Below are 22,655 nucleotides of genomic sequence, written 5' to 3'. Positions count from 1 at the left end.
GGGCAATTCCTTCGTTATGTCATTATCAATTAAGCAGATGCTGTCAAAGGAGCTCTCCATGCAGGTGAAACAAGCCATCCTTAAGCTGCAAAAACAGAAAAAACCCATCCGAGAAACTGCTACAATATTAGGAGTAGCAAAATCTACAGTTTGGTACATCATGCGAAAGAAACAAAGCACAGGTGAACTCAGCAACGCCAAAAGACCTGGACGTCCACGGAAGACAACAGTGGTGGATGATCGCAGAATCATTTCTTTGATGAAGAGAAACCGCCTTCATAGCAGCCAACCAAGTGAACAACACTCTCCAGGAAGTAGGTATATCGATATCCAAGTCTACCATAAAGAGAAGACTGCATGAAAGTAAATACAGAGGGTGCACTGCAAGGTGCAAGCCACTCATAAGTATATCGATATCCAAGTCTACCATAAAGAGAAGACTGCATGAAAGTAAATACAGAGGGTGCACTGCAAGGTGCAAGCCACTCATAAGCCTCAAGAACAGAAAGGCTAGATTGGACTTTGCTCAAAAACATTTAAAGCACAGTTCTGGAAAAACATTCTTTGGACAGATGAAACCAAGATCAACCTTTACCAGAATGATGGCAAGGAAAAAGTATGGAGGAGGCGTGGAACAGCTCATGATCCAAAGCATAGCACATCATCTGTAAAACATGGCGGAGGCAGTGTGATGGCTTGGGCATGCATGGCTGCCATGGCACTAGGACATTAGTGTTTATCCATGATGTGACACAGGACAGAAGCAGCCAAATGAATTCTGCGGTGTTCAGAGACATACTGTCTGCTCAAATCCAGCTAAATGCAGTCACATTGATTGGGAGGCGTTTCATAATACAGATGGACAATGACCCAAAACATACAGCCAAAGCAACCCAGGAATTTATTAAAGCAAAGAAGCCAGTCACCTGATCTAAACCCAATTTAAAATGCATTTTACTTGTTGAAGACTAAACTTCAGATAGAAAGGCCCACAAACAGCAACTGAAAGCCGCTGCAGTAAAGGCCTGGCAGAGTGTTAAAAAGGAGGAAACCCGGCATCTGGTGATGTCCATGCGTTAAAGACTACAGGCTGTCATTGCCAGAAAAGCGACCAAGTATTAGAAATGAACATTTTATTTTCAGCTTTATTATTTGTCCAATTACTTTTGAGCCGCTGAAGTGACGTGTAAAAAAAAAAAAGGCTTTATTTGCATCTTAGTTGTTTCATTTAAAATTAATTGTGGTAATGTACAGATTCAAAATTAGAAGTTGTCTCTGTCCAAATATTTATGAACCTAACAGCACATAGAACCAGCATCTACTGGATCTATTACATTACAATTACAGTGATATAAAGACCACACTGCAGTTACATATAAATAAAGCCTGGTCTTGGACCTGCCTCAGATTATATTTGGACAATTAAGAAGCAATGGTACATTGATGAGATTATCCCTGTGCCCTCTTTTTCTCAATACAAAACACCAGTGAATAAGAAAATTATATTAAGATCTAACCTTTTCACATTGTTCCAAAAATGTTTTGGTTGCACATACAGTAAGTAGCCACTAGATGGAGCTCTAAACAGCTCAGTGCATTTACTCTGCCTGTCTGCTAAAAGTTATTAAGGCTTCCATGATACTTCCTACTCTGAAAATGATATTTTCTGGCTGTCATGTTTATCCTCTTGCAACCCTTACAGTATATGAAGCATGCAAATAAGGTTTTTGAACTTTACCCTGATTTCAGATAAGCAAGCTTGTTCTGGGTCTGTGTGCTAACCAGACAATTGGCACTTTCAGATGCTGATTGCCAGTTACTGCCCCCATGTATCTCACAGTGGGCCAAAATTAAAAACTTAGACAAAGTGGCAGGCCAAACCTGAAACTGAAATAGCACCGCTACTACAATTCCCTGCGTCTATAAAACAGTCCAATGCTGGGCCACACATAGGCAGAGAGCCCGCTGGTCTATAGACGCAAGTGATGCAGGAAATTGTAGTAGCAGCGCTATTTCAATGCAGCAGCAGGCCAGCTGCAATTTATATTAAGGATTCCTTTGGGGACCAAACAAAAAGACGTTGCGGGCCAGATTTGGCCCGCGTGCCAGAGTTTGCCACCCCTGTCTTGGAAATTGTCTGATCTGCAAATAAAGCAAAATTTCAGGGAGCCAGATAATTTCAGTACTTTGCCCCCGTTCCTTCATACACACCCCAAATAGCAAGTGGAATGCTCACCAAATGTCTCACTGTTATGGGCTTACTCCCCATTCCCCAGTCCCTTAAAGCTGCTAAACCCCAGGTCATGTCCTGCCCCCTCTTCTGATGTCATCACATACTGTGCAGGATCAGTTGTCCTGCATTATAAATGAGGATGTCAGGGGCCAGCTCACATTGTGGGAGCATAATTTTCGTTTCTGTCCCACTGGGATATTTGGGTGTTCCCATCCACCATTCTGTGTTCTCAGCTCCTCCTCTAACCAGCAGACAAAATGTTTGTCCCTCCCAATGTGCTCAGAAGCTGTGCAGACCCCAGAACTCAGCAAAGGGTTGCAGAGAACCCCTCACAATGGGCACAATAGATGTGAAGATGGGGAAACCCAGCACAGGGATGATGAGTACCTTCATAATGGGCATAGCAGGTGTACAGATTGGGGAACTTATTTATAGGGTCACTGACCCCTAAAACAGAAAATCTGTAAAAATTACATGGCTCATTGTCTTCTAAAAATGCTGCTTGCCTGGCTGTTTTGCCTTGAGCCACTACTCTGAAACAAAAATGTTGCCAATGAGCATAGTCAAAGCTCTGGATCTGCTGTTCTAGGTCAGTGAATCAGGACATCTCCAATCAAGCATGTATCCATTGAGGTCAGTGTGAAATTGGTGTTTCCAAGCTGCCTCTTCTATATTAGTGAAGGCAAAAAAGAAATCAAAGCTTTGGGATCAGTAACTAAAAGCCGTGAACAGACACTCAAAAACGGTGGAGCCAACAATGACGATGGTGAGCAATGTGCTTATCACTGGCTTATCACTGCTGTCCGGTTACCTGTTCTGATAGTCGGATGTGCATCAACATCATTTTTTAATTTGCTGTGGTGAATCACTAATGGACTGACCGGGGATGACCACTGTCATTTCCAATGGTGGAGGATGCAGCGGGGAGCCTCCCTCTTGTCCCCTCCATAGAGGAGCTGTACTGCTCTCATTCCTTCTTGAATTGTTGAGAACAATCTAAAAAGAATGAAAAAATGTGATGTGCGTACACAGCTTTAGATCTGCAAAAAGCACCCTACTGGTGAGGTCAGCACAAGCCAAAGCTAACAATTCCCAAAAACATTGGCCGCACCCAAAACAGGTATGCAACCATTATGATGGAATATCAAAAATTCCTGAGAACAAGCACATACCATGCAATAAAATAAACAAAATCAGCCCCCTCCAAAAATTTGGCTCAGTGATTAGAACCACGCTGGCAGTATTTGGCACACAACGCACCCAGGATGGCACAATCTCTAATAAACCCGCTATCATTGACTCCCCACCAGTGGATAACATGATAACCAGGCACTTAGCATTTCCAGAAGAGGAATACAGGATTTCTCCCAGCATTGATCTTCTCCTCCAGCCTTGCAGAATGTGATTTGTATAAGTTAAATAATGTGGAAGCTTTGCTCTAATAAACCCCCAAACTGGCTAAAAAAGGGAATGAATGGCATGCAGACAAGGTGGTGTGTACCCAATATCAGCTCCATGGACTGGGGGTCCTATGTGTGATGAAATGCACCTTGTGCAGCCATTGGCTCTGGCAAGCAGCTCCCATCCAATGCTTTAGTGATGATGCTGCTGATCTATTTGGGAAGTTGGCTAGCTCTCAATGCGAAGCTTCGTCTTCTCAAAGGCTGTTTCACACTGCAAATATGCACAGTGCAGCCTCAGTGCATGAATGAAAAAAGCATCTAGTGCCCTACCAGCCTGGCAAACATGGATCCCAAATCCCAGCTCAGCCTTTCCTTGCTCCTGTCCCAGGTAAGCCCTTACTATCATTTTGTATCTTTTTCGTTATTGCAGTTGATTTTTATTTCTGTGTGTTTTAATTGCAATTGCTTTCTGATGCTCTGATCTTCTTGCTGCCTGCAAAGGCAGGTGAGGATAGAAATGAAGGGGGGACTTGTTCTCTTTTTTGCCAGGTTTGCTGGCAACTTGGATGGATTCTTAGATGAGGGGGGTGCTGCTCTGACCACCACCCCATCTTCAATTGTGTGTAGCCCCCCTCCTCCTCCTTAGCAGATAACCCCTCTTTCTTAAAGCAGATGCAATGCACAAGGATATAGATTGCAGTGGAACCCCCTAAGTCCTCATCAGGGAGAAACTTGGAATAATATGAAGGGTGACATCTGTCTCTGGACTCGCCTTTGATGGGATCCCAGCCTGTTGGATTGCAAAGACCTTTTTTTATTATTAACATGCAGAAGTTTGTATTGGCTTCAATCAGCTGGACAGACCTTGGAGGAGTCTTATGTGTCTATTTTCTAATTTTTAAATTGCAATGGTTTATTTTTTATTTAATCAATGCATAGGGATTTTCTTTTTTTTGTGCTTGTCTGTGTGCTGCTGGTGATGAGATTACACCCTGTAAATGCTGCAAGAAGAAAAAAATAAATAAAAAAGAAAGAAAGACCCCTATACATTGAAGCAGCCTATAGCACAAACAAGTCAACTGTATTCTGTAGCAGACCAGCACAGCTGCTGCTGTCAGTCAGGACTGGAGATTTCACCCTCTCCCACCAGCTTCTCTTCCAACATCTTCTTCCTTCCCTGGGAATAACACGCTTCCATCTGAGCTCTAGTGCTGAATGATCCTTGATGGATTGTAAGCACCCCTTTTACCCTCTGTTACCCCAATGCTACAGGATGATGATCTGCTAAGATACCCCCTGCATTGGCTACTCTGTGACTTTAATGCCAGTGTCACCTTGGGCAAAGATTTGGTTTTTTAGGGTCCATTCTGGCAAAGAGTAAAGTTTTACTGATGTCTTGGATGACCAATGTCTGTTGACCTGGCGTAGAGTAGATTAATATTTGGATGTTGACTCCTAAACTCTGCTTATTCTTTATTCTGGATAGACACAGGTAGATTGGCAGTGGTTGAGGATTGGTAATGCTTAGGTGAAGTAAATGAGCAGAACCATGCAAGGATGGGCAAACCCTTTAAGCTGCTGAAGGACTACAAGTTCCACCATGTCATGCCATTTTCCTCCATGCCCCATGCCAACACCCATTTAAATGTTTGTTTTAGAATAATCATTTATTGTTTTATATATTATATAATATGTATATTATATATTATAACTGTAAATAAAATAGTTTGTTTTATTTTTTTACTTACCTATTTTAGACACATGTTATGGACAAAAGAATAATATTCTATTGAAGGAAACTTGGCATATGGTGCACCAGACTAAGGGGTTACACACCCAGTATGATCCCAGGGTTGTAGAGTAAAGGAAAATAATGAAGACACCCCTAGTCCTCATGCTGGCAGTATTTAATGTTGCCTTAAATGACTGTACCCCCCAATGAATGTAATAGTTCATTGTCACATTCTTTTATTGACCCCAAAAGATAGTGAAGTGCTACGAATATGTGTTTTCTTTAATGCCATGATGCAGCTGTGGAACTTTAAGGGTAGACCCACCCAAAATTTAGATTTTAATGATAGGTGGAGTCGGGGGGGGGGGGGGGCTGAGTCAGCCCTTGGTGTCCTATGTGTCTTGGATACTTTATAAGCAAGAGCATCTCCTTTGTATGATTTCCAATCGGTTTGTGGTCCACTGGAGTGTTTGGGGTGGTGGGGTTACCACTCCATGCGTGTTCCAGTTATAATTGTTACATATTATTTAAATTAAAAAAAAGATTCATTAGAAATGGTGGGAGTACCTCATTATGGACATGGAATGTGTGCAGATACTCATCGCATGGATAGTGGGAGCCCCTATTAATGGACACAGCAGGCTTTTTAATGGGGAAAGCAGAAGTTCCAAACCGGCAACTCAATGCAGGGATAGTGGAAGCTCCTTATAATGGTACAACAAGTGTGCAGAACTGGAAACTCAGTGCAGAGATGTGGGAAGCCCTTATTAAAGAAGGTGTGCAGAACTCAAAACAGGAATGGTACAAGCCCCTCATAATGGGTACATCAGGAGTACCGATCGGGGAATTAATACAGGGATGGTAGGAGCCCCTTGTAATGGACACAAGTGTACAGACAAGGGGACTTGGTGCATGGAGGGTGGGAGCTCCACATAATAGTCACAGCAACTGTGCAGACCTAGAAATTCAGTGAAGGGATGGGGGCACGCCTCATTTTGGGCACAGCAGCTGTACAAACCCAAGAACCAAGCACAGGGCTGGTGGAAGCTTCTCATATTGGGTACACTCATTACAGGGATGTTGTGAGCCCCTCCAAGAAGAAAGATTTAGCTCTCCATCATTTCCCAAAATCTGAAATATTAATTTGGAGTGGACAGACCCTTAAAACCTAAGTCAGGGTTCTTACTGAGCTGATAATCGTGTTGTTGCTTTTATGGGCTGGCTGTAGAATCTGGTACCAGGATCTGAGCCCCATCATATGGTTATCATATGACCATCAGCATAGTGATGTATTGAAATCTAACTAGTCCACTCGATAAGCAGAGGGAGGTATGGAACCCTTCAGATCTGATGAATATATAGGCGGTTACAGTAAAGGGAAAAAGCAGAGCCGTATTTCATGTCAGATAACTTTCCATCAATGGAAGAAATGTTAGAAGAATACTCATAATCATGGGCTAGGTGAATTTCTTCCAGGGGATTCAGATTGATACATAACCACAGAGCTGGTGTGTTAGGAGACAAATAAGGGGGTTTATATCTGACACATAACTACCATCCTGGTAAGATTAGTGTTTTAGATGCTTGCAAGTACTCATTCTATGCAGCGGCCCCAAGTGACTTCCACTAAACTGAAGCTGGTCAAATTTGGATGAGCTCAATAAATTCAACAAAATCAATTTGGCAAAAGCTAATTTTAACATATAGCAACTTTCTGCCATTTATGTAGATGTGTGTTGTGTATTTGGGTAGTTTATTTTATGTTTTTGGATTTGTCGGTGTATCTTTTTGAGACATTTGTTTTATGACACAAGAAAAGCTCCAGTAAAGGTAAAAGAAACTTATGTAACTTGACCCATCAGATCAGATTGCACCCTTAAAAATCTTTACTCTCCCACCTTTTTGTGACTCCAAAAGTCAAAGCCTTGGGGTTTAGCAAATAAAAAACGTCCCTACAAAAACACAAATAAAACACAACCTATTCGTTCATGCTGTTCATCAATGTATAAACTATGCTAAAGCCTTTTTATTTCCTTCTGTGCTCCTGCACCTCTGTCTCAACATTTACCAGAACCCTACTCTGTTTTGGCTGCAGAGTTCATCTACAAATGGCACTGAGCATTCACACCCCTAACCACAATCAGCCAATAAGTATATCTAAATGTCTTGATGGGTGGATATCATTCTGGAGAAGTGTGAGTCCCTATCAGAATGTATTTGCATGCAGACCACCTTAGATAATACCAACATGAAAAACTGGGACTCTATAATTGTAAGAATGGAAATCCATTGAATAAAAGGGGTGGGCCAGGGATAGCCAGGCTAGGGGGGGAGGAGCTAGAGGATGCTAGTTGTCATCCAACTAGGAAAGAGGTGAGCTCTATCTGATTTGCTGCAGGGTCTAAAGTATGTTATGAGAAGTTCACAGTATGCAGTGAAATCAAAGTAAGCAATTCAGCAGAGGGGTTTGGCAGTTCAGCTTTATTGCACATAGAAAGATATATAGATAGACAGATAGATAGATGGATGGATGGATGGATAGATAGATAGATAGATAGATAGATAGATAGATAGATAGATAGACAATAAAAGATCCATTTGTATCTGGTTGGGAATTTGCAGTGCCCCATAATGATGTGATTTATCCAATAATTACACTCAGTCTGCAGTTCACGGCCTCTCCCGAGGGGTCCGATTGTCTTCTGGTGAATTTAATGTGGATTAAAGTTCTCCATCACAAGAAGCTTCATGTGGACAACTTATTGTATTTACCCTTTATAGCGGATTGCAGCTGGAATCCTTGTGTGACCCCAATAAATGAGACATTGGCAGAGAAGGATATTGGTGTGTTGGGGCTTGTAAAATTGATGTCAAGTTCCTGTGTCTAAAGCTGAACTCAAGATAAATATTAGATACTCAGTTTAATTCTATTGGGTATATATTTATAATATAACATGCATTAAATAAAAAACTACTGATATAAGTATATTAATTTTCCATTATATCAGTCTTCTCTACACCCATGTGCAACAGGTGGGTTCTCTTACTTTACTTTGTGTTGTCAATCTAACACACCAATCATGCTTACAGAAGGGGAGGGCAATTTTTTGGCAGGAGTTCAGTGTTTAATTCCTAAAGGATTAATATTCTATTTGAAGTCCACATTTAATGTTTTCACCTATTCTAGCCACAACAACCTAATTTTAAATTCTTTATATTCCCAAATTTAGTTGCATTTAATTTGTTTAGTCATTCCACCTATACCACCCCAAGTAGTGCAGTTTGCAGTGGCTTCAGAATAGAAGCAGTACAATGTAACCTAGAGAGTCCAGAGAATTTTAAGGTAATCAATGCCCATGACAAATGATTAAAAGACCACCCAAGAATCAAAGCATGAGGAACTACTAAAAAGTCAAGCTACCCAAAAATGAGCTGTCATTCTAAATGTTTCCTGTGCCTTTTCTGGGCTCTGTTTGTAAAATCTCTACCTTGATCTACCGGGTTGCATTACCGGCCATAGCTCTGTGTAAAGCAAGGGAATGAATCAGCCCACAAAGCTCTACCTAGAGTCAAATTTGAGTGGCCTGATCCCTTTAAACAAAGCATTTTTTTCTGAACAAATTGTATGAATGCAAGACAGGTATAAGATATGTGATCTATGTGTAAGCTATATTCCCCAGACAGCTTGACCACCATTTATTACCCGACTCATTTCAGGGACTTGATCTCCCTGCGGCAGTGGATAGTCTCTTGTTCTACAGAGACCAACACCCAATGGAAGAATCTCCAGCACTGTTCTCTCCCTTTATCATCCTTTTGTGGGTAACAGGGGGCATGCCAATGACACCCTGGCTCATAATAAGTTGGGTGATTGTATCTGGATCTGGCAGACTTCACTGAACCCCGAAAAGGCAAAAAGCCACTGTAGAATGGAGCAGAGTGTCTTTGAGGAACAACACCAGAGGGCAAGTCATTATAAATATATATATATAAATGAAAGAGTGTGAATAATTACAGGAAAACTCTAAAAAGAAAGAACCTTTCCTAAAGCTTCCCATTACAGGAATATTTGTTCTTTTTCCCTCTATCTCCCAGCTAATTTTAAAACTTTCACCCACTGTATGGTATAAAATAACAGTTTGCAATATATACCATCCTGCACTTTAATAATTTATTGTGATTCCTATCCTAAGCTCTTAGCGATCTGCATACAATTGGGTGTAATTTTCTGGATTACTCAGAATCATCCTCAGTGTTGGTGATCAATGTACTTTGTGAATTGTGGTGTACAATCTGGCACCCTTTATAAATAAATAAATAAACGTGTGTACGCTTCTGAAATGGAACATACTGCATATTGACTTGTGTGCGTTGTAATTACTCTGCAGCAGTTATTCCGCTACTATACAAATCCTAAGTGCTTGATACAATTCCAGATCTGTTATATATCAGTTAAAATGAAACTCTGTATTTGCGAAGGGATAAAATTGAATTATTTCCAGGTCACTGTGTTGTAAGGGTTTGTAGCAAATATCATTGCAGATTCTGACTTGCTTGTTTTCTGTAGATGTCGAGACAGGCTACTGTGGCAATGTACTTAAGCTGAAAATAGAACCTTGGACAAGATAAAAAGTGACATATATGATGAAGTCTGTCAATAGGTTTAACAAAGCAGTGGCAAAGCTATTGACGGCTTCAACCTCCCCAATTCGTAACTGTTTTCCTACGTGTTGACCCTGCCAGTACATCTTTGTTTCCTTGTTGCTGCCCAAATTGTCCATTAAAGGTACCAATTACAGGCATTGGGCCAAACCATATAACACTGCTGGGGTTGGCTATAGTTGCCAGTTTTTATCCATATGAAATAAACCTTTTTTCAGAAAATTTAATGTTGTTGAAACTGACAACAAATGATTAGCTAAAGCTGGACTTTGTTTTTCATTGTTCAGGATTGGATTTTGGTTGGGCAAACTGAGCAATTGCCCAGGACCCTTATTTTCTCCAGGGTTCCATTTGGCATTTTAGCAGGGGTGCAGGGAGCTGCAATGCAGTCTACTGGACCTCGTATTTGCATAGGACCCCATTCTGTATAAAACTGACTCAGCCTTGGCTATGTTTTGATAGACAGTTATGTAAAGTGGTAGTGCTATCTGAATAGGTCATGTGATTTAGGAACCAAAAAACATCATGTTTCCCCCAAAGCAGGCCTAATGTGTGAGTCCGGTTCCTTCTGGTAATGAACATCAGAAATCTACGGTAATAGGAGGTTCAGATTACAGCACCCACCTCCTGCCTTCCATGTTAATGTATTGCAGAATATAATATTATTACGATGGAAACCCATGAGACGTTCTCAATGTGTGGAGAGTACTTTCTAACAATGCATTAGCACTCTGAGAAGATACAAGAATCATATTTCACATAAGAGATGATAACATTACTCTGATATGTTAGATTGAAAGATTTTACCTCGTCATGTTTCCGATGAGTAAAACAACAATGGGGCCCATTTATAACTCTCGCTCTGGCATTTTCTGCACATGAATGAGATTCCTTGCGGTTTGGTAAATAGCACCCACTGTGTTACTGATAAATCAGATATTAGAAAAATAGAGATGCAAAAAATGACACTGTTTTCTAGTATGTTCTGCACTTTTTTTGAGGGCACTTTTTCTTTAAGGGTCTGATTGTGGGTAGAAAATGTCTTTCCTGGCTACTGGTGTATCAGTAACATAAAGAACCCATAATTAATCATAATGATTGCTCTAAACATGAGTTGTGTCTTTCTATATTATTGTCACAGGAAAAACATACAGAGTAATAACTAGGAAAGAGATAGATTATCCACCAGACATCCTAGGCAGGAGCATAGGGCTCTTTGGAAGTCCAAGGGGCCCAGATACAACCATCATGTTCTATGCAGTAAACCAGGCATTAATTATCAAATGGTACCTTTCTGTCCCACCACAATGGAGAAAGTACCTGGCAGTTGGTGTCTTGTGGCACCATTGCAATTCAGTGAGGTAGCTTCTCTGTGTCTGTTGCAACCCCTACCTTTGTCGGTCAGTTGGAGATGGGGAATGGGATGGCTGCTTCCTTGCCTACAGCTCTATCCTGCCTTAATCTATTACTAGTCATAAATGTGCAAGCAAAAATGGTCACCTTTTCTATTATGGTGACATTATCATAAGGGTAAGTAGGTTGTATATGTTCCAACTTTGGTTTAGTCCACATAATGGCTGCTGTTTCATCGAGAATGTACTCGTCGTGAATCAAAGCTGTTTGCTCTTAAGAGTAGTCCATCTGCTTAGACTCAAAAATGGTCACCATAGGTTGTAAATGTTTGGGTGTTGGTTTAGTCCACAAAGTAGATGCTGTTCCATTTGACCAACCTAAGTCTGGTGCTCTTATACTTGTAAAGGGATAGGTGCATACTCATAAACATTGTGATAATCGCTTACTGTCCTTCAGGATGTAGCTGTTCCATCAGGCATATTGTCCTAGTAAACCAAGAGACCATTTGTTGGTGTTGACCAAAATATGAATGTTTTCTCATTGGAAGGTAATTGGTGTCTCCTTAGTAAACAAAATGACTACCTAGTATGTGTCCATTACTGTATCTCCAGGGAAGAAGTCTACATACCTATAATATTCACTAAACAAAAGCAATGTCTGTATTTATGTGAGTGTATCCATTCCTCAATGACATCATCAGTTCCCGTTGAATCTTTCATAAGAACTGTTTAGTCACATATAACTCATTTAAGCTGTAACAGTATCTGTCTTGATCCTTTGCCATCTGCCTCTCATTTTTCAAAATTACAGAACAGATCTTAGTAGTCCACACTTGTCTCAATGTCTCTGTAGACTGCTGGACATTCAGCCTATGTCTGGTCAACAGGTTTGCCTATCTGTTCATGCCCTTTACTTAGGTCTTATTTACTTCTATCTGTTCACGCTTTGGATTACTCATGTGATATGTTTTGACTGTATTTGTACTCAGCTTGCCTATTCTTATCCTGATCATTGGCCTGGTGCCAGTGATTGCTTTGTATACTCGTCTGGAACCTAGTTTAGGATCAGTTTATCTACACCAGATCTAATCATAGGTCTGCTTGCTCTGTTAAACCTTTCCTGTCTGTAGTCAGCCTTCATCCATTAGGATATATAGTGTCCACCAAACCTCATGACATTAGGCTGCCCAGTGAGCAGATAGAAGTCCACCATTTTGAAGACCATCTCAGCCTACAACCTTCTTGACCTTGCCATTAGCCAACCCTTACATGAGCTCTATCTTAAAATAAATTAGTAATCATGACAAGTTAACCAATTGGCGTGTACTTTTCGTAGCCCGTTCACTCTAAAGTTCAGTTGATGTTGATAATTCAGACCTGGTAGATAATGACTTTTCCCACTTTAGCTAATTGCCCAAAACATGCTCAAGTCAGAATAATTCGCCCTCGCTCTTAAAACGTCAGATTAGCTGGCGGCTCGTCATCTCTCTTTTTTATCAATGCCATGGCTTCAACCTCGGCAATCTAGCTAATTGCAAGTGAGGCAAGTCCTCTGGTTGAATGTTGTCAAACTCCATTTTGTTTGTCGCGGAGTATCGGTCAATTAAAAGTTGGCACTACTTGAACTGATCTGGTGCCTGAGCTAATGCAAAGTAATTGATATGCTGGCAACCAGTGAACAGATTGCCCATACCCTCCCACAGATATCTTGTCAAATTTTCATCTTGCTTGTATTCTTTTGCTGTCATCCTGTCATTTGGTTCTGCTCGTCTCTGGTTCCAAAATAGAGTGCGTACACCATTAAAGTAAATCTGCACAAATCCAGCCAATGCAAAAATAAGGAAAAAGTGAAAACATGCATGTTAAAGACTGAATTTGGTGACTTTGAGATATGAATATAAACCCAGGTTCTTGTAACATTATTCTTATAATCAAGATCCGAAGAACAATATTAGCCTTTTCCTCATCCAAAAAAAATTTGGTCCTCTGCCCTGCAGATGGACATTAATTTTCTATTGCAGGTAAAACAGCTTCCTGTAATTTGTGTGTGTCAATAGGTGTTTGTCTGGAGCACAGCTTTAGGAAGCAAGTCTAAGCACAAAACAAGTCAGTAACAATTGATGATATCTAAATTACAGAAGTTCTAGAATGAAACTGAGCACAGAGATGACTGTATACATCTCGATGCCTCATTTTTGTAATTTTGACTGGTGTGTGCCCTTATGCTCCCAAAAAAATGTGCTATTGTGTTTTGGAATGCAGTTGCAGAGAGTGTAACAAAACCTTTTACAACTTTGTTATCCCTAAAGAATCCTTAAAGGAAATTTTGTTTTAGGTGTCAAGAGACCCCTGCTATAGTCAGTCAATGGGAAAAAAATCCTATTTGCATTGGTTGCCAATGAGAAGAATGCTCCTCCAGACAATAGTGGTCAGAATGCCACCTTTACTGACGGGTAATAAGGTCCTTGGTTTCATGTAGCTGGCTTTACCAATTGGTGTTAGCCCTGGATGGTGCAGGCACCATCTTACGGAAGGTCAATCAGTCACAGCTCAAGGAACTCCTGGCAAGTTCTGGAAGAACCCTAGCGTTGCACAAAACACTGGTTGAGAATGATTAGTGTAACTTTTGGACTCCGGACCTGTTTTATGATAAGGAAAAATATGCAATTGGCCAGGGTCCAATTTCCCACATTTCAGGAGCGCAGGAGATGCTGTGCATTTGAGTTCCCCAATTTATATTTGTCACAATTCAAATTTTGGCTGAAAACGTCCCTAAGATGTCCCACACAATAGCAGTCCACACCCACTGGCTGAGGGGTCCCATGTCATTATAATATAATAAAGCTGTAACTTATAGAAGCCTTTACTTGTCTGCAGTCGTATTTATTACACACAATCATAAAGCCAATAAAATATCTAAATGATATTTTTTGTCTGAAGAGGTTGAAGGGTCAGTCTACCAGGAATGGTAGGTTGCGTCACCCTCATCATTATTTTACATTGTCTGGAGGCTCCGGAAGGGCGATCTAACTGTCTCACTCACCAATTTTCTTCCCTTTGAGATGAAATAATTCAGTTACTCAGCAACAGCAATAGACTCAGCAATGTAAAACCTATAAAGTGCTCGGTACATTCAGCCTTTAAGGCTTCAGCCACATAACATTAAATTAGATGTAAACCTTTACTGGATGACATATAGTTTTCTAAAGCACAGTGTATCATAGGGAACTGCCATTTTGTTCATGAAATTCTATTCTGAGTCTATCTGATCTCTTGCAACTTCATTTAGCTATTCTCTGTCTACATGTGCTCGCTCCTGTGTCAGCTGCACGAAATTGGCTTCCTAATGGTGACAATGGTGGAGCGTGCTTGTTGGGTGTGTGGGCATGGCTGCTTGTCTTCATAAAGGTTGCTTGTAACAGGAAGACAAATATTTTCACCTGTCCTATGATGACCACGCTCATCCATTATACAGGGAACCATGGTTCACCCAGGCTGGACTTCAACCATGTCCTCATCTTCATTACATGGGGATCAGTGAATTAGTAGTTTGCAAAAGAAAGCATTGTTTGTGATTTCAGCTCAGCTTTCTGTACTTGCTGACAATATTCTAAGAATAAAAAAGGAATGCAACCACCACATCTAAAGATCGGTAAGCTGCAATATAATACATTCCTATTCTTGGGTTTATTTCCCATTAATTGAGCTATTTACACAACAAATCTTGTTACAACAGACATGGTTCTATTGTTAAATGACAGCCAGCACAACATTGCTGTCAGAACCGATTTGAGGCTTTTGTACATCTCATGTCTCTCTATTGAACGGCATCCCTACCTACTGAGTACCTGGGTATCTCCCATCAATCTACCACCATAAAATGTTATACGGCTTCGTGACTCTCTTTGTCCTGTGAAAGAGTAAGATAATAAATTAGATGCTATTTCCTTATTTGAATATTTTGAAGATCACTTGTCCCCTTAAGCAAGATTGTGTGTGATTCACATTCCAATGGGAGGTATTTCTGTATTATGAAATATCAGCCCCACAGAAAATATTCTGCTGCTGATCAACTGTGACACTCTGGTTACCTAAAGTAAAACTTTATCTATTTTTATTGCATTGAAAAATTTAAGAAGTGCTCGCATTAAGAATTAATAAAGTGCAAAAAGCACCTAATTATAAATGAGTCATATATTAAAAAAAATGGTTTTACTATGAAAAAGTATATGCGGTCCTTGTGTATTATAGATGGTGTTGTTCCACTTGTAGTCTCTGCTCCCTATAGCCAATGAGGTCGATACAAGTAAAGATGTTCTAGATGAAGCATGAATTGAAGCCACAAGCATTATGGATATGCAGTTCTTTACAAAGGATAGAGGGGATCTATGGAGACTTTATTGACTGAACTTATATTGATAGGAATTCCAAATGTTTCACAGTTTAGAGCTAGGGAACAAAGTTTGGCTGCAGTTATAGTTTAATGTATAGATGCGTCCACACCTGTCAGACGCCCAAGAAGACAAGGGTGGCTTCTATTGCCTCTTTGGCCCAGCTGAACTTGAAAATGAAGACAGAGGCTTGAGGGCACCAGTGGCTCAAGAAGAAGGGTTGGAAGATTGATGGCAGAATGAAGCACAGATTGGTGAGCAGAAGCAAGGTCAGAAGACAGGCTGGGGTCAGATCAGGGAATAAAAATTGACAAACCAAGAAGCAGGTCAGAAGTGAAATCCAGGCCTCAACAGGTTATCCAAAGTCACTGGCCAAGTTAGACACAGCATTATTAGAAGACCACTCAGTATTTGAGGAGTGAAGTGGTCGAAAAGAATGACTAGGAGCTAGGACAAAAATAAAACAAGATGAGGTCAGACTGAGTTAATCCTAGAAGACAGTTTGAAGCAAAATCTCAATGAGTTATCCATGGTTTCTGGCCAGGTTAGACACAAATTTTGTTGAAGATTACTCAGTGGAGGGGTGGAGTGGTGTACAACGGGACGAGCAGAAGCAGCAATGATTAACAAACTAAGATCAGATCAGGGAATAAAAATCCAAGTTAATCCAAGAAGCCATATGGAAGGTAAATCCAGGTCCCAATGAATTATCCAAAGTCATTGGTTTGGTCAGACACAGGATTAGTTGAGACTGGTACAAAAGAGCAGGAGCTGGGTACAGAAACAAGCTAAAGTTATATTAGGAAATCAAAGTCCTAAGTGACAAAACCAGTGGTAATCTAAGATGCCAGTCAAAAAGCAAATTCAAGTCTTAATGGGTTATCCAAGGTAATGGGTGGTTATCCAAGGTCATGGGTCAGGTCAGACACAGGATTAGCAGAGGACTACTCAACAATGGAGGAATGGAGGTACACAATGCAGAGGAATATGTCCTGTGTAATCACTTTCTGTTTGGACAACATTGGTTGTCTGTCTTAATAAGATAAATCTGCGTTAATGACTGTGGCGGAATCTAGGGTTAACTTGGATGCCTCAAATATTAGCATACCATGTATATTACCATACCAGACTTGGTCATGTGCTACTCCCCATTCACCATTTTCAGTTACAAAGTTCTGAAATGGTCTTAAAAATGTCTTTCAAGTTTATGGTTAAACAATGCTGACAAGAGATCTTAAACTCCTTTTGTTAATGAAAAGATCTTGAAAAGTCCATTTAGCTTATTGGTTGACCATGTTATTTAGAAAATATTGAATGAAACCACATATAAGTCTGATTATGTAATGTAACTACACATCCTTTATTGATACCATCAATCATTGTGTAGACACTTTTATTTGCTTGAATGAAACATACATATTTCTTGACGATGGAAATAGGTCAGACTTGGATTCCAGTTCGGGTTAATGAAATTGTGGTGAGTCACTCTACTTAAATGGCCACAGATAATAACTGGTAATTTTAAGTGATATTGTATGGTTGAGGTTTGTATTGAAGCACCAGCTGTTTATGAAAACAATTAATCCAACCCTGCAATAATCATCCTATCTATGGCCATTGTTGGCCATTTGAGGTTTAGGAGTGGGTCCAGATGTGCATTGCTTTTACCTCTATCCATAAATCTTAAATATGTTTGAATCTTCTTGGTAATCTTTATGTAATTCATAATTTAAAACAATTTCCTGCTGCGTTGGTTATTCCTCTAAAAGTTTTCCAAACTTTATCATTCCCTCATCCCCAAATGACAGGGTTAAAAAGGAGGGAAGGTGTGGGGTGGGGGACAGCCAGGAATATACAGGAATACCAATTTAGAAAAAAAAAATAGTTAATGGAAGTGCACTTACCGTATTGGATATTACTAATCAAGATTTTTTTTGGAGTGGCACTAGAGATGGTGAAGTGAAGCAGCTCTTGGTCGGAGTTTAGGGAGAGCTTCCTACTTAGCTTCCCTAGAAAGAAAAGTGTATTGTTGTTTATTTTATGCATTTTAAAGTTGAAATAATAGACTGCTATTGCTATTTAAATTCCACATAACTGCAGATTGTTTACTGTGATATAACTGTCAAAGGATTTACAAACAAACCCTGGAAACAAAAGAAAATAACAGAATAATTCCCCAAAAAAATGTGTGAGCTCAAAAAGTAGTTTAGGCTGTAATACTTACCTTTAGTCCAGGGCAGGCCCATTGCATTTGTTCATTTTCGTCACAAGATGTCCTCAGTCTTTTGTAGATTGAGGAGATCATATGTGTGCGGGGTATCCTGGACCTGCCCACTGAGAAGGCAACACGTCATGCCCAAAGCTGAGCTTCAAAGAAGTGATGGCTGGCTAGGCAGTCATGTAGCTGGCTCCATCTAGACTACCCCAGCTATGTCAATCATAAATGTACAGCTCTTTAGCGGGTGCACCACATCAAAAACATTCATTCTAGATAAAAAAGGAATTAATAATAGATGTTAAGTGCACTTAATACTTCCATTCTTTCTTTTTTTCTTTACAATTTCCTGCTATTACGCTTTTCCATATATAGTGGTGAACATTATCAGTATCTCTTTGTCATAATGTAACCTTTTGATTAGAGTTTTAGCGATCCTTTAATTCTCATCCAGCAGGCTCAGTCACCCTTGTCTCTCCCTGACCTCTCACAGTTTCTCATATCCCCACAGGCCACATTTAAGATATTTTACTCTGATTACCCCCTATGCATGGTATGGCTTCAATAGCCCCAGTGTGTCTTCCTTTCTTCCACGTCATTTTCTTTTCCATGTCCTTTTCTTAAAGCACTTTTACAGTGCACAAGATCCAACATAACTTCCATCAAGAACAAAGAGGCCGTGTGTTCATCTTTGTGTCGGCCTGTGAAAGCCGACTTCCAAATCTTAGATATGTAGCAGGTTCGACAGTCGAGAAACCGAGCAGGGAACAGCCCTAGGCTAAATTTTCTCCGAAGAGCGGGTCTTTGTTCTCGAAGATACTTTTGTGGAAGAACAGTGTGCATTGAAATAAGCCCATCTGGTTTGAGAGATCTGATTTTAAATAAAAGTCCTGTGATTCAGAAGAGAGGGAAACAACTTCAAGAGAGCCTGTCACCAATTTTAAAATGTACAGGTAAAAGCAATGACAAGTATTTCTAGTGCTTACTTGCAGTTTTTTTTTATTCTTTAAAAATTGTAATGGCTTGCAGTATTCTAGAAAGTGCTAATTCTCTGCCACAGCCCCCTCCCCTAATGTCATAACGATCTCCTGTCCTAGAATTGTCTAATTACTGTATACCCAGCACCTCCACCGCCTTTCCTCACCTCCCTATATAAGTTTTATGTAATTGCTTGTGGAAGAGCAACCTTTCTCAACCTTTTTAACATTGAGGAGCCCTTAAAAAAAACTTTCAGGTCTCGGGGGACACCTGCTAATTATGTTATGTATACCTTTATGAGAAATTAGCGTAAACAGTCACAGCTAAAGATATAGGAATAAATAAATGAATAGGAATGTTGGCACAAAAATGCCTTCAGGAAAAGCCCACTGCCTGCCTGGTTTTGGTCCAAACAAGTCTAGGTGACCCAGCACGCATACAGAACATGTACCCCATGTGTCAATGACCCTGAGTGCCCTTGTGTTTTTCCATGATGTTTTAGAGATCCATTGGCTCAAGTAAAATCTGTACTCCATAGACCCTTTGTGCCCCAGTAACTACCATAATCTAGTGACCTTTTGTGCTTCAGTGACTTTTGGTCCAGTAAACCCATGCTTCAGTAACCCTTGTCTTCCCATAACTTCTGTATGCCATAGACCCGTTATGCCCCAGTAACCCCCATAATCTAGTTACCCTTAGCCTTCAGTGACTGCTCCAGTACACCTGTGCTTTAGTAACCTTGTGTGTTCCAATAACCTCTATGCTCAAGTTACCTGTTCTCTGGTGATCGTTTGTGATCCAGTAACCCTGTGTGTTTTATTGACTCCTATGCTCAAGTTACCTGTTTTCCAATAATCCTTTGTGCTCTGGTGACTTTGTGATCCAGTAACCCTGTGCTCCAGAAACCCTGTGCTCTCCAATGATCCCCATGCTGAACTTACCTCTTCTAATATGACCCTATGTGCTCCAGTGACTTTGTGATCCAGTAACCTCATGCACCAGTAACCCTGTGTCCTTCAATGATCCCAATACTCAAGTTACCAGTCCTCCAAAGATCCTTTTGTGTCCCAAAGGCCTCATGCTCCAGTGACTACTGGCTCATTAATAATGCTCAACGCAAAGGAAAACCTTTACAATCTTGGCACTTGGAGAAGTCCCCCCTTATATTGATGGTCAGTAAAGGACCCTAGTGCACTGGTTGTCTTTGGGAAGAGTTCTGCTTAGGTTGGTGCACAGTACAGAATTCAGGAAATGCTCACATATAGATACCTGAAAAGAAAATTAGTGTCAATGATAACTCTTCTAAGGGGCAGAAAATGCCCTATGCTCATAGAACCCCTAACAACCCATGGAGGAACCTTTGGGTTTCTTGACAACCTGGCTGAGAATGGCTGCTATAAAATTGGAATATTGACATCATATCCAAGATGTCGGTACGAGCAGAAGTCTCAAGGCTTTTGGATGCCTACAGGGGAGGCTTGTACAGAAAAATAAAATACATTAAATGCAGATAATATCTTCTGGGAAAATTATTGTTGAAATAAATTGTCTAGCATATTGTCTAACACCAGGTGTTAAAATTCTAATATTAAAACTGTCAGCTTTTTACCTTGAAGAAAGTCTGCCACTTCTGAATTATTTTATTAATCATTTTTACAAGTTATGACAATTTTAATTGATTTTAATTGTTGATGCGAAAATGATATTTTGATTAAGATGCATTTATTCCTGAAAATGTAATCAAAGGTGAAATTATACTTTAAAGAGGATCTGTTTAGAAAAATCATATTCATTATTCAGCATGGTGCAGCTATGAAATTTTGTAATATGTAATTTTGCAAAAAATAGTTTTTAAAGCTACCTCTTCCCCTTGAAGGAGTTGGCCTGAGCTGAGAGTCAGACCCGTGGTGCCAATTTTAGGAATCCATCATGCGTGCTTTTAATTTACATAATTCTGTTTTCTAAACTTCCCTAGCAAATCCATCTACACCCTGCTGCCCTGTGAAATGCCCCTTACATATAGCGAATGCCAATAAAATATAAGGGATGAGTACTTATAAAAAACAGAATCTGACATTTAGGAACACCTGGTGGAGTATCAGTTACCTCCATTTTCATGGATCTGGAAGGCTCTACACCGTTGAATGTTGCACTGCGTTGGGTTACCCCCCAATGGTAAAAAAACAGATACAATTTTTATAATTACTGTCCCCCCCAGGGGTATTTCTCTTGCATTGAACCCTTTGTTGATCCCTTTCTAGTTTCATCAATGCTTTATTCGTAGTCAACATATGTCATAAAAGTTAGAAAGACTTTGGAGCTCTGTGATAAAAGAAAATATTGTTTAGAATATGTCATAATAAAACATAATGCTTGCAAAATAACTACTCCACCAAATAACTATTGCCTTTTGAATTGATTTGATTACATTACATCAGACGTTGTTTTTGGAGTACTAGAGAGGTTTTGGCATAAGGAACTCAGGAAAGATCACATGGCTAATCCCGAGGCATTAATCATGTGACTAGAGAAGGAATAGGAAGGTAATACATTAAATTACTAGTAAGGTTTTTCCCCTTTGTTATCCCACCAAGTATGTAGCTCTGTCCTGTGTACTATGGAGCCTTATCTAAAGCTGCCTTGCCAATTTTACCTCTGGGCACTACAAACCCCCGCGTTATAGAGATGGAGAAAAGGGAGAACTTCTTTAATCTTAAAGGCCCATTTCAGACCCTCTGTGAACCAACATTCCACTGCATGCTCAGTCACGGTGTCAACCACTCCATTCAATTGGGAACCTTTTTTGTATGCGGCTGTGGCATATTGTGGTCAGGTACTAAGTCTGGTACTCTGGGAAGACTGGCACTGAAGTCACAACCACAGCCGCAAGCAAATGTCTTACTTGTGGTGCAGTTTGCAGGTCCTGTGTGCGCAACAGCAATTTTCTATTCATCAAGAAGTGGGCAACTGTATGGGTTTCTACTACAGGTATTGAAAGGCCTTAACATGTTCCTTAGTTCAGAAATCTTCCCCTCCATACTTAGAATACAACGAGTTAATAGTGTCACCCAGGGAGAAGAATTGTGTTACTGGCAAGTTTACCAAGTGAAAAAAAAGCCTGAAAATGGAAAACGTATTCAGCTACCACATCTGAGTGCTGGTAAGCTGCAATAAATTATTTTTTGTTTTGTTTTTTGGGTTATAATATAATAATAATATTATTATAATATATTATTAATTATGTAATAAAATAATAAATAATATAATAATATATTTTAATTTAAATTACAATAACAAATGCATGACAGATATCACAAGTCCTCAATCAGAAACATTCCCTGCCTAAAATAAAAAGTGATTGACACAAATATTTACTACAACTTCCAAAACAAATACTAACTGTATCCCAGCCGCACCGTTCCAAACCTTCATATACTGCAAATAGATATTATTACCTGAAATCCTTATTTGCGTACAATTTTACTGCACCCAGTGACCAGAATCCTAAGTGTAAAAAATAAAAAAAGGCAATAAGTGTGACGGAATCCAGGCACGGAATGGTTTCATAAATATGCGCATGCTTGACAATTTCTAAAACATATTCATTTAATGACTGCTCAGATACTTCAGGAAAACACAGGAGTTATGCAAATAAAAAATAAATGAAAAGGAATTAATTGTGCAATAAT

General features: G+C 39.9%; 1 protein-coding gene across 1 annotated transcript in view; it reads left to right on the top strand.

The window, feature by feature from the left end:
* Nucleotides 1–3,867: 3,867 nt before the first annotated feature.
* Nucleotides 3,868–22,655, top strand: part of CDH13 (cadherin 13) — a 433,078-nt gene continuing 414,290 nt past the window's right edge. The window contains exon 1 of the mRNA XM_072422511.1: nt 3,868–4,024. Coding sequence (XP_072278612.1) covers nt 3,980–4,024 — 45 coding nt within the window. The 5' untranslated portion in view covers nt 3,868–3,979. The remainder of the gene's footprint in view (nt 4,025–22,655) is intronic.

The sequence above is a fragment of the Pyxicephalus adspersus genome, chromosome 9, assembly GCF_032062135.1.
Source record: "Pyxicephalus adspersus chromosome 9, UCB_Pads_2.0, whole genome shotgun sequence".
Lineage (NCBI taxonomy): Eukaryota > Metazoa > Chordata > Amphibia > Anura > Pyxicephalidae > Pyxicephalus > Pyxicephalus adspersus.
Note: the sequence above shows the minus strand (reverse complement) of the source record. Positions and strands in the feature narration are given on the sequence as shown.